The 12,965-nt window shown below is 42.5% G+C and overlaps 1 protein-coding gene across 2 annotated transcripts in view; it reads right to left on the bottom strand.

Moving 5' to 3' along the window:
* The window catches only part of FYCO1 (FYVE and coiled-coil domain containing 1), a 219,264-nt gene that overhangs the window by 95,993 nt on the left and 110,306 nt on the right, over positions 1–12,965 (bottom strand). For both annotated transcript variants that reach the window (XM_030203275.1, XM_030203282.1), the window contains exons 8-9: positions 8,069–10,612; positions 5,159–5,251 (exon numbers count right to left, since the gene is read on the bottom strand). In XM_030203275.1, the coding sequence (XP_030059135.1) occupies positions 5,159–5,251; positions 8,069–10,612 (2,637 nt within the window). The remainder of the gene's footprint in view (positions 1–5,158; positions 5,252–8,068; positions 10,613–12,965) is intronic.

Raw genomic sequence — 12,965 nt, 5'->3', positions numbered from 1 at the left:
ATTCATGCTATCCTCCTTCCAGTCCTCCCTATTCCTTGCCAAACAGGACTATTACACCCAATTGACTAATTCCCTCAGCTCTAACCCTCGTCGTCTCTTCGCCACCCTCAACTCCCTCCTCAAAGTGCCCTCCGCTCCCACCCCCCCTCACTCTCTCCTCAATCACTGGCTGACTACTTCCGCGACAAGGTCCAGAAGATCAACCTCGAATTCACCACTAAACCTTCTCCTCCTCTTCATCCTATAACCCTCTCCCTCAACCAACCAACCCAGGCCTCCTTCTCTTCTTTTCCTGATATCACCAAAGAGGAAACCGCCCATCTTCTCTCCTCCTCGAAATGCACCACCTGTTCCTCAGACCCCATCCCCACCAACTTACTTAACACCATCTCTCCTACTATCACCCCCCCCCCAATCTGTCATATCCTCAACCTCTCTCTCTCCACTGCAACTGTCCCAGACACCTTCAAGCATGCTGTAGTCACACCACTCCTCAAAAAAACCATCACTTGACCCTACCTGTCCCTCCAACTACCGCCCCATTTCCCTCCTACCCTTCCTCTCCAAGATACTTGAACGCACCCGTTCACAGCCGTTGCCTTGATTTTCTCTCCTCTCATGCCATCCTCGATCCGCTTCAATCCGGCTTTCGCCCCCTACACTCGACAGAAACGGCACTATCTAAAGTCTGCAATGACCTGTTCCTCGACAAATCCAAAGGTCACTACTCCATCCTCATCTTCCTCGACCTATCCGCCGCTTTTGACACTGTCAATCACAACTTACTTCTTGACACACTTCCTTCTTTTGGGTTCCAGGGCTCTATCCTCTCCTGGTTCTCCTCTTATCTCTCCCATCGTACCTTCAGAGTACACTCTCATGGTTCGTCCTCCACCCCTATCCCGCTCTCTGTTGGAGTCCCTCAGGGATCTGTCCTTGGACCCCTTCTTTTTTCAATCTACACCTCTTCCCTGGGCTCCCTGATCTCATCTCATGGCTTCCACTATCATCTTTAAGCTGATGACACCCAGCTTTATCTCTCCACACCAGACATCACTGCGGAAACCCAGGCCAAAGTATCAGCCTGCTTGTCCGACATTGCTGCCTGGATGTCCAGCCGCCACCTGAAACTGAACATGGCCAAGACCGTACTACTTGTCTTCCCACCCAAACCCACCTCTCCTCTCCCTCCACTCTCTATCTCAGTTGATAACACCCTCATCCTCCCCATCTCATCTGCCCGCAACCTCGGTGTCATCCTTGACTCATCCCTCTCCTTCTCTGCGCATATCCAGCAGATAGCCAAGATCTGTCGCTTCTTCCTTTATAACATTAGCAAAATTTGCCCTTTCCTCTCTGAGCACACCACCCGAACTCTCATCCACTCTCTCATTACCTCTCGCCTTGACTACTGCAACCTACTCCTCACTGGTCTCCCACTTAGCCATCTATCCCCCCTTCAGTCCGTTCAAAACTCTGCTGCACGTCTTATCTTCCGCCTGGACCGATATACTCATATCACCCCTCTCCTCAAGTCACTTCACTGGCTTCCGATCAGGTACCGCATACAGTTCAAGCTTCTCCTACTAACCTACAAATGCACTCGATCTGCAGCCCCTCCTTACCTCTCTACCCTCATCTCCCCTTACGCTCCTACCCGTAACCTCCGCTCTCAAGACAAATCCCTCCTTTCAGTACCCTTCTCCACCACCGCCAACTCCAGGTTCCGCCCTTTCTGCCTCGCCTCACCCCATGCGTGGAACAAACTCCCTGAGCCCATACGCCAGGCCCCCTCCCTGCCCATCTTCAAATCATTGCTCAAAGGTCCTTTAGCTTGTAAGCTCCTTTGAGCAGGGACCGTCCTTCTTTGTTAATTTGTACAGCGCTGCGTAACCCTAGTAGCGCTCTAGAAATGTTAAGTAGTAGTAGTAGTAGTAGTAATGGAATCTGGGCGCCAGATGCTGTATAGCCCTGCACTGGCAGAAGGAAGTAAATCCACTTATGCTCAAAAATAAGTTAAGGCCTATCTATAATCTAGGAAGTATGTCCCACCATAATGTATATTGGACTTTTGCATAATCCCTTCAGGATCCCCAATATTTCAGAGGCAAAAGGCAGTAAGATCATTGCAGATAAACCATGCAAAATATGTTTTTTTCCCATTTTCTCACGAACCAGCCAGAACGGATTTACTTCCTTCTGCCACTGCACAGCAGTACAGAATAAATTGTCATTGTGCGGAATTAGGGTGCGCACTTACAGAACTGTCTGCACAGTAAATAATGTATGGTGTGCTTTCTTCCATCTAATATTTCCTATAGGCCTGCTGTAGCCAAACACTTTATATCTGATTCAGACCAGGTGTAATTTTTCAGTATATGTGCGCTCCATCAGATATAGCAGGAGACGGTAAGAACACACAGCCTTACTGGAAAATAGTAGTTTTTTTTTTTTTTACCAAATGAATATTGCCACATTATTCTACCTCTGTCAAGTTTTCCTGAAACATTCTGATCCCTTTGGAAAGAACACTTCTTTCAAAGATAAAATGTAATAAAAGATGAAACTGCTGGTTCATGGCAGTAGACGTCTGAAAAGTCTGACTTGTGGTGTACATGCCAGTCCACCATAAGAAATTAGACAGGGTTGAAAAATAGTAGTAGTAAGCTATCAAAATACTTCAGGGCAACTCAATTGGTAAATTAAAATTTGGAAGGCATATATAGTTATTAATAGTTTTCTATGATCACTGTATAACAATCAGTAACTAAGTTAAATTCTTCTCGGTGGTTTAGCACTACAGTCAAATGATAAACCTGGATCCTAATCATGGTTCTTTATCACCAAACCTGGCTATAATCTATTTAGGATAGAGAAGGCAAAAAGGGGAGGAATAGCTCTCTGTCAAAAACAATATTAAGCAACTGAAATGCAGGCGTAATCCCAGCTCTGTTTTATTTTTTAAAATTGTATGCCCACCAGGGACAGAGAAATACCTACTGTACCTGAATATATAAGATACCCGCAAGCTTGAAGGCTATTGAAATGGTGTACATTCAGGTACAGTAGGTATTTTTCTGTTCCTGAAGGGCTCAAAATTAAAAAAAATGAGAATTAAAATGGAATTAGAACCTGGGTCCCTTGGTTTACAGTCCACTGAACTAACCACTAGGCTGCTCCTCTGCACGGACATCTGTGTGGCCATTTTCTAGGAATGATGCAATACAGACATTCATGTCCCTTATTTTTCCGCCATTCATAATTTGGATGCTCTAGTTTGTAAAATAGCTGTTCATGTTGAAGATCTCCAGCACAAAGATGTCCATCTCACATATTGTAAAACAGGAAAGATTAACATATTTCCAGTTCAAAAATACCTGTGAGACAGACATCTGTTTGGGACGTTCTGACTTGGATGTCTCTGTTCTGACTTGGACCTTTCGAAAATGACCCTCCTCCACATAAATCTTTCCTCCAGTGTGCTGAGAATGATAACATATGGTCTCTCTGCTCTGGTCTTGGTTAAGAAGTCCATATCTTTCCTACTTTCTCCTAGAATTGACTCTTGCATTCCATATACCTTATTTTGAAGTGAACCAAGATGTCCATCTACAAACTGCTGATGGTTTTTATGATCATCTTCCACAGCTTATCCTTAGCTGCTATGGAACTCCTGGTTAATTTCTTTGCCAACGAGAATTAAGTAATGTTCCAGGACCTCAAAAAGAATCTTCTGTGCTGGCTTTGATAGTATGGATCCTGGTTCTGAGTTGGAGTGTACCTGTGTTTTTTGGTACCTATGATGATATGCTCAAATCCCTCAGTTCAGGTTGCTAAAGGGCCTCCCTCTCTTTCTGCCATTTCATCCTTTATTCTGCTCTCTCCCTTACACTCATCCTCTTCTCTTTGGCTCTATCCCCCTTCTCTCCTATAGCTCTTCCTCTCTCTCTCTCTCTCTCTCTCTCTCACATATCCCCTGTCTTCTCCTCTCCTGGTCCTTTCTTCTTCTCTGCCTTGCTACTCATACTCCTTTTATGCACACTCTCAGAAAGGCACTTAGCCCCTTTCATGCACAATCCTTACAACTGTCACATACATACACTTTACTTGCACATTCCAAAGACAAAAAACAGTAATCGGGCAAATGAAGACAAACCAACAGACTTTCATTACTCAAGCACTCCAGTATACAAAGACAAAACAAAGGGTAAAACTAAAAAAAAAAAAAACAGATTAAATGTGTCAAACTACATAGCCACAAATCAGTCCAGTTTTCAGGATAATACTAATGAATATTCATGAAATAGATGTGCATGCACTGCTTCCACTGTACGTAAACAGATCTCATATATACTCATTAAGTGAATATCTTATGGGTTTGCAGCATTCCATGATTGCAGTTTGACTCCACTGGAATAGGCAAACAGGAAACAGCATGCACAAAACTCAAAATTTGCCTCTCCCTCTGTCTTCTAATAGAAATGTATCTTGCGTAAGTATCACTCTGCATCCTCCTAGCAAACTGATTGTAAGCTGCTGCGTCATATTTTTCTTTAGGGGTGAGGCTTTCTCCAATATCTTGTAGGTCTTTCTTGGTCAAAACAATGAAATTTGTGACTTTATGCAAGCTAGCATATAATGATGACTACAATAGTAATATGCTTACTTCAAAATTGCTGAACCTGGGAGCCTCCTGACACCATTTATGGCACAATTGGGAATCAGAGTAAGGTGTCACTATACTGAAAGGACCTCCTATATGAAAAAGCTTAGTGGGATTAGGAGCCAAGATCTAGATCACATATCTCTGAGTTTATTTATAGGATGCATATCTAGCAAAACTTATCTGAGTAGCTAACAAATAAATACACAATATAGTTGACATTTAACATCGGCTACAGACACATAAAGTTTGCTCTTCATTCGTACTTCCCTACTCAATCCCCAGAAGCACATGTAGACATACATGCCTTTAGTCCCTTCCAGAATTGGAGATAATTCTGTTCCTCTAAAGAGAGGCTGGTAACTCATTCCAGGTCAATTCAAGAAGTCCCTTGTGAACCACTGATGCAAGAACAGACTACAGAAAAGTTCTACAGAGATGCCCCATGTTGTAAACAAAAATGATTCAATTACTTTAACTACATAACTATTTTACCTTCAGCTCCACAACTTCTTCCTCTACAACGGTCCGTTTTTGCCTTTCATCTTCAAGTTTCTGTGAAGCCCGCTCAGATTCTTCAGTGACAGCCTAATGCAAATGATAAAAAATGTCTGTTGAAAATTCACTACATTGAAGAAGACATCTTATATTATGGTGACTGTCATTACATCTTAGACACTATGGCCCTTATTTTACAAGCCCTGTTTGCATAAACTGGCACTTAAATGTTTATCTTGCATAACCATCTAAATCCCCATTTTACAAAGCCAGGATATGCAGGTATCAAACCCAAGTGTGTACAAATAGCAAGGTGGCGTAATCTGGATGTGCTTTGGGCAAGGCAAGGGGGTGGCAAGATATTTATTCCCCAAAAGATCGATTGGGGGAGTTACACCTGCTACCAAGCACGGTTACAATTTGGTAAACAGCTCTACTGAGAAGCACTGCAATGGAAAGATTAAGTGAGCTGCCCCCTTAATCCCCCAGTGTTTTTGCCCCCCCCCCCCCCCAAAAAAATTTTTTTTTCCAAACTGGCACGGGAAACCAGTCACTGTGACAGCATCAGGATAATAACCAGTTATGTTTCTAAAGTCAAAAAGATAACCAGTTATGTGCTATCTATGTAGTTTAGGTTGATTATTGCTATTAGCAGTCCTAAAAATAACTTATAAATTATCCCCATTGCAGCTGAATATCACCATTTTTGTGCCACCCTCGCTCTGGTCTTCCCCTGCCCATTCATTATTTGGATGGTCCTGGGGCAGTTAGACATATTTTTAGCCCAGCACTATCCATATGGAGGGTAATTTTATAAAGTCAAGCCTAGTTAGAATGTATTTTTTGTGCCTATTCTATAAACTCAAGTGAGTGCCTACTTGGCTTTGTAAAATACTAGCGTAGGTGTGAAAGAATGCATGTACATAAGTGCTGGCGCTAACACCAGCTCTATGGCTGGTGTAAACCTTAGCATGTACTTTCTGCACATACATGTATAAATGAAGAAACTTTATAATCTTTGTGCGTTGTGTGGGCTCCATCCTGTGCGTGCCCACAGTGAAAAGTACATGTCATGAACTCTACGCATATACTTTTACACTAATCAATATTTTATAACAGGAAGTGGCCACTTGCACAAGTAAATGACTAAAAGGCATAGTTATCAATGTGGGCTGCTGTTAAGATGTGTTATTTTACTGTTAACACCAGTTACTAGTAACTAGCCCCCAGATTCTATATAGGTCAGCCAAAAGTTTGGGGACAGAATTTTCATGCGTATCAGAGATTCATGTGCAACTTAATGAGGAAATGGGCACCAGCTGGCCTCTTCATTGGTGCTTGATTGAAGTTGCACATGGATCTCCCCTGTGCGCTATTCCCCCAAAAGGGGATGTGGCCATGGGAAGGGCATAGATGGATCACGAGTGTTTCAAGAGTTAGGTGCTAAGTTATAGAATAGGGCCGATTCACGACTAATTTTGGATGCCGGACTTACACCTGTTTCTATCAGGCATAAGTTCAGTGCCCAAAGTTGGGTGCAACTTGCGCACAATGCCGGTACTCTGTAAAGGTCGGGAGCTCTTTGAAGAAAAGGGGATCAGCATGGATCTTTGCTGTGCCTAATTTCCAGCACTACCCTGTTTCCCCGAAAGTAAGCCTTCCCCCGAAAATAAGACCTAGTAGAGGTTTTCCTGAATTGGTAGATATAAAGCCTCCCCCAAAAGTAAGACCTAGCAAATTTTTGTTTGAAAGCAGGGCCGCTGAGAGCCGGACAAGGCCGCCCCCGGGCCGCCCCCCCCACCCGAGGTTGCCGGGCCCCCCCTCCACCCACCCTCCGTCGCTCCCGGAACTAACCTTAAACGCCTCCTTTCAACTTCGCAGCAAGCAGCAGCAGTGCAGATCTCTCCTTCCTTCCGTGCCCTGCCCTCGCGGATGTTACGTCAGGCGAGGGCGGGACATGGAAGGAAGGAATGGCCTGCCCTGCTGCTGCTTGCTGCGAAGGTGAAAGGAAGCGTTTAAGGTTAGTTCCGGGAGCGACGGAGGGCGGGCGGGCCAACCCCGATCCAACCCCGATGTTTCCCGAAAAATAAGACAGCCCCTGAAAATAAGACCTAGCGCATTTTTGGGGGCAAAAATTAAAATAAGACAGTGTCTTATTTTCGGGGAAACACGGTATATATAGAATTCCCCCCTAGGTTTCACTGCATAAAATGGGACCGGTGATAAAACAGACACTAACTTGTGTCTTAATGGCAGTCCATGTTGACATCCTTCAAATAAAAACATCTATGCATGTTCTTACCACGTATTACAAAATTAGCCCCATAATCATCTAATACCTATCGATAAAGATGTTATACGTTTATAGCTGCCTGTGAACAAGTGAAGGGCAATTCTATAACTGGGCGCCCACATTTATGTGTGTATATGTAGAGAACACTAGCACTTACACCTGTAGATGTACACTTACCCACAAAAGTGCCAGGAGGGCAGCTAAGAGCCATTCTTTAATGGCGTGCTTAAGTGGCATAGCACGTAAATGCAACGGGGTGTACACATAGGTGGAGCACGGGGGACATGGACAAGGCTCCCACTTACATGTGTGACTTATAGAATGCTGTAAGTTATGCACATCCCTGTTATATTTCCATGACCATAGTTAGGCCAGGTCTAAGGCCGGTATAACTGCAGGCCCCTAAATGTAAGTCACACTTATACCAGGTTACATAAGTATTCTATAACGGAATTTGGGCATCCAGATACCGTTATACAATAGGCTATCACCGTGTAACACTGGGCCACCTAAATGGAGTAATCTATTTATAGAATTGCCACATAACTTCCTTTGACAATTGACCCCAAAACACTTAGCATTAGAATGCTCTGTTTCCATTTATTATATATTACCTTCAGTTTATTCTGATAATTTATAACATTTGTGCTCAGCTGGAACTTCAAGGCAGAGATCTCTTGTTCACTAACTTCCTGGAAGCTTTTAGCTTGCTTCTCTGCTTCACTCAGTTTGGTCTGCAAGGCAGGAATAGTCGCAGCACTTTCCTCCAACTCTCTCAGTTTCTCTTGCAGGTTTTCATTCTCATGTTTGTGAGTGGCCAGGTCCACGCGAAGCTCTTCTCTCTCCTTCACCAACTGCCTTTTAGCTTTCTGGAGCTGTTCAGTGACCTGACTCAGCTTCTGCTCAGCATCCTTTTTATCAGCTGTTATGGCACAGATCTGAATACCTAGTTCTGCCATGTCTGTGTTTGCCTTATTAAGGAGATCTTTGGATTCCATATTCTCCAATCTAGCCGTATCTGCATACTCCTTTACCTTCGTTAGCTCTTCTCGAAGGCATGACTTACTGTTTTCCAACTCTGCTCTCCGAAGTATTTCTTCCTCTTTCTCCTTTTTCAGCACCTCCTCTCTTTCTTTGCACTGCACAAGATCTACCACATGACTCCTGTTCAGTGTCTCAATTTGTTCTTTCAGTTGCTGAACCAGTGAAGTGTGCTCACTCAGAACAACCTTTGTGGAACCCAGCTTGCCCTTGATTCCATCTTTTTCTTCTGTCACCTGCTGAAGCTTTGCTGTCAGTTCCATAACCTCAGATTCTAATGTAGATACTTGAGCCAAATGAGCTTCCCGTTGTTTCTCTGCAACAGACAACCTGGAAATCATTTCTTCCATCTGCTGTTGAAGCTCAGTTTGATCCAGCTGTATTTTCTCCAGATTATCTTTCTGTTTTGTCAAGGATTCAATGATTTTGGTTTGATTAAGTGATGTTTTTTCCATATGTTCCTTGTCTTCTTCTAAAACTATGATTTGTTTTCTGCATTCCTCTAACTCTTCAAGCAGTTGTTTACGCTGGCTCTCCTTCTCTTGCAGCACAACTTCCTTTTCACTCATCTCCCTCCTCAAAGAGTCTTCATTCTGATTTATAGAAGATAGACTTTTCTCCAGCTCAGCAATGTGCAGTTCTGTATTCTTGTGCTCTGCTTCTAATGTAGCAAAAGAACATCTCATGTCATCTTCCCGCTGCTTAAGGTCTTTATAATCCTCCTGTAGAGCACGTAGTGCTTCTTTTACCATCTGCATCTGCCTCACTGCATTTTGCAAATCTTCATCCAACTTTTTATTCTCTTCCCTAAGGTTCTTCTCCTTTTCATCCACAGACACCATGGCATCCTCTATCTGACTCTGCAGCTGCTTCTCAGATGATCTCAGCTTTGCCAACTCGCCTTCCAGATTCTCTTTTGACTCCACTAGTTCTTTATGTTTTTCCTCCAGCTTCTTCTTCGTTTGTCTCAGATCTTCATTCTCCAGTTGCAGCTTCTTCATCTTATCAGTGACTTCATTAAACTCCAGTGCTTGCTGACGAATGCGTCCCTCTAAGTCTTTTGCAGCACTGCTGAGGTGCTCTCTATCATTGGTAAGTTGACTTTTCAGTTTTTCAAGATTTTGTACATTCTCATTCTGATGTGACAGACGTTCTTCCTGAAGCTGTACTTGTTCCATTAAGGCACTTATTTGCTGATCATGGGCATTTTTTTGACCAATGAATTCTTCTTGAAGTTTTTCTTTTTCTCTTCTTGCCTCTTGAAGGTTTTTGTTCAGTGATTCAGAAAGTGCAGACAAATCCTTGAGCTGTTCTTCAAGATGTGCAACTTCTCTTTTCCCTGCTGTAAGATCTTTTTGAAACTGGCTAATTTCACCTTCTAAGGTTGCAATTCTTTCCTGCAGTTTTATACTTTCCTCTTTAGATGCTACACCAAGATCTTTTAATTTTGTTTCAACTTCTTTTTGTACTTCTTCTGCCTCATGCAGCTTTACTAGAAGTTCATGAACTTTAAGGGCAGACTCATATCGAGTAGCTGTTTGTTCTCCTTTTTCATTCAAGATGGTGTCAATTTTTGCAATAAGATCAAGGTTCTTTTGTTCAGAAGATGCTAGCTTTGCCTTGAGCTCATCAATGTCCAGGTCTTTTATAGCAATTGCTGTCCTGGTAGTTTCCAGTTCCTGAGTCACAGGTTTTAGCTGTAATTTGTACCTCGTATTTTCAGATTCCAATTGATCAACCCTCGCTTGATAATCCTCTTGCTTTTTGGCAGTATTCAGCTCCAGAGCCTGCAAGCACGTCTGCAGCTCCTGAATTGTATTGTGAGTGGAATTAGAGATTTCATATTGCTTCTGTAAGTCCTCTATCATTTTGGTTAACCTAGTGTTTTCCTCCATAGTGCTATTGCTTGTTTGCTTGTCAATTTGGCTTTGTTGTTTTTGAATTTCTAAGGTGCTCTGTAGCTCTTGGTTTGCCTTCTCTAGAAGTTCGATTTGGCTCTGCATCTCCTTCTGTCTGATTTCTGATTCATCAAGCTTAAAGCGCATTTCATCTAAGCCCTCCAGTGGTTCAGCTTGTAAAGAATTATTGCCATCGAAACTGGGGGAGAACTCTTGTGCCTAGTGAAAGACAAAGAAACAATTGTATCAAAAAAGATAAAGAAACAATTGTACCAAAAAAACCCGTAATATTGAATTCAAGGCTTGCCCACTGGTTAGATAAGAGCATTCTTGTTCTTAAATCATTCTAGAATCCCCCCCATCCTGACTATAACCCCATTTTTCCATGACACCAACTTACAATTAGTCCCATACTTTTAAATACCTTGGAATCATCATCAACAATAAGCTTTCTTTTAAACCACAAGTAAATGCCCTTGTTACATCTCGTGTGTATGCTTCAAGACAATTTCATTCAAGATGCTCATTCTTGGGCCCTTCCTACCAGATTATTGTTTTGCTATCTTTAATTATCTCAAAGCTTGACTATTGCAACATTGCTTACGCGCGACTTCCTCAGGCTTTTCTACAGAGACTCCAATCTAGCCATCAGGATCCTCTGCCATGTCAAATTCAATGACCATCATCACTGGTTACCTGTTCCCTACCGGATAAAATTTAAGGTCTTCTTTACCTTAACCCACAAGACATTATACTCCACTTGTCCCTCTTACCTCTTAATTATTCCCCATACTCCCAAGTTGCACACTCCATTAGATGATTATAGACTGTATCTTCCCTCTCTTTCTTTTGCCCACCTTGAGTCAACTGGCTCTTCTGTGATGTTTTACCTTGGTCTTGCCCTCTGGAACTCTCTGCCAAAACAGGTCTGCTTAGAAATATGTTACCTGTGATTTAATTCCAGCCTAATAACCCACCTATTTTCAGTTGCTTTTGACCCACGATTCCACTGATCACTTTATCTACATCTCACTTATCCCTCCCCTCACTTGTGTCCTCTACATTTTTTTCCTCACTCTTCTAACTTTTCTTTCCTTTACAAGCCAATATTGTAGTTCCTTTCAAATTTTCTATTATTATTGTACACAGCTTTACATTAACATAGCAAATGACGGCAGATAAAGACCTGAACGGTCCATCCAGTCTGCCCAACAAGATAATTTTTCATGGTATGTAATACTTTATATGTATACCCGAGATTGATTTGTCCCTGCCTTTTTCACGGCACAGACCGTAAAAGTCTGCCCAGCACTGTTCCTGTACTAAAAGTTCTGGCACTAATGTCGAAGTCCCTTAAAATGTACACTCCAGCCCATCCATATCTATTCAGTCACGATCAGGGCACAGACTGTAGAAGTCCGCCCTGCACCGGTTTTACTCTCCAAATACCGGCGTTGCCACCCAATCTCCACTAAGATTCTGTGGATCCATTCCTTCTAAACAGGATTACTTTGTGTTTATCCCATGCACATTTGAATTCCATTTCCATCTCCACCACCTCCCGCGGGAGGGCATTCCACATATCTACCACCCTTTCCATGAAAAAATACTTCCTGATTACTCCTGAGTTTGCCCCCCTTCAACCTCAATTCATGTCCTCTAGTTCTACCACATTCTCATCTCCGGAAAAGATTTGCGGATTAATACCTTTCAAATATTTGAATGTCTGTATCATGTCACCTCTGTTTCTCCTTTCCTCCAAGGTATACATGTTCAGGTCGGTGAGCCTCTCCTCGTAGGTTTGCAATGCAAATCCCATACCATTTTTGTAGCGTTTCTTTGCACCGCTTCCAGTCTTTTAACATCTTTAGCAAGATACGGCCTCCAAAACTGAACACAATACTCCAAGTGGGGCCTCACCAACGACTTATAGAAGGGCATCAACACCTCATTTCTTCTGCTGGTTATACCCCTCTCTATGCAACCTAGCATCCTTCTGGCCGTCGCCTTGTCACAATATTTCTTCATCTTCAAATCCTCTGACACCAACACCCCAAGGTCTCTCTCCTGAGTCGCGTTTACTAATCTCTCCCCTCCTATTCGGTATCTCTCTTTTGGGTTTCTACACCCCAAATGCATCACTCTGCACTTCTTGGCATTATATTTTAACTTTTATTTTCTTATGCGCTTATATTTACTAAACACTGCAAGCTAACCAGGCTATCCCTTAATTAGCTTGTAATTAATTTCAGTGAACAGTGCTCAGTCGTGCATTTTATCAATCACCCCAGATAAGTGCAATCTTTATGTACAAAATAATTATAAAAGTATAATTACACTAATTACTAGAGTGGAAGATGGAGGCAGGGAGCATCGCAGTGCGATGATGTAAGATTGATTATATATATATATATCAATCATACAGGGTGATTGATAATACGCACGACTGAGCACTGTTCACTGAAATTAATTACAAACTAATTAAGGGATAGCCTAGTTAGCTTGCACTGTTTAGTAAATATAAGTGCATAAGAAAATAAAAGTAAAAAAAATTGTCAAAGGTTTCTAATGT

This window comes from Microcaecilia unicolor, chromosome 1, assembly GCF_901765095.1.
Source record: "Microcaecilia unicolor chromosome 1, aMicUni1.1, whole genome shotgun sequence".
Classification (NCBI taxonomy): Eukaryota; Metazoa; Chordata; class Amphibia; order Gymnophiona; family Siphonopidae; genus Microcaecilia; species Microcaecilia unicolor.
Note: the sequence above shows the minus strand (reverse complement) of the source record. Positions and strands in the feature narration are given on the sequence as shown.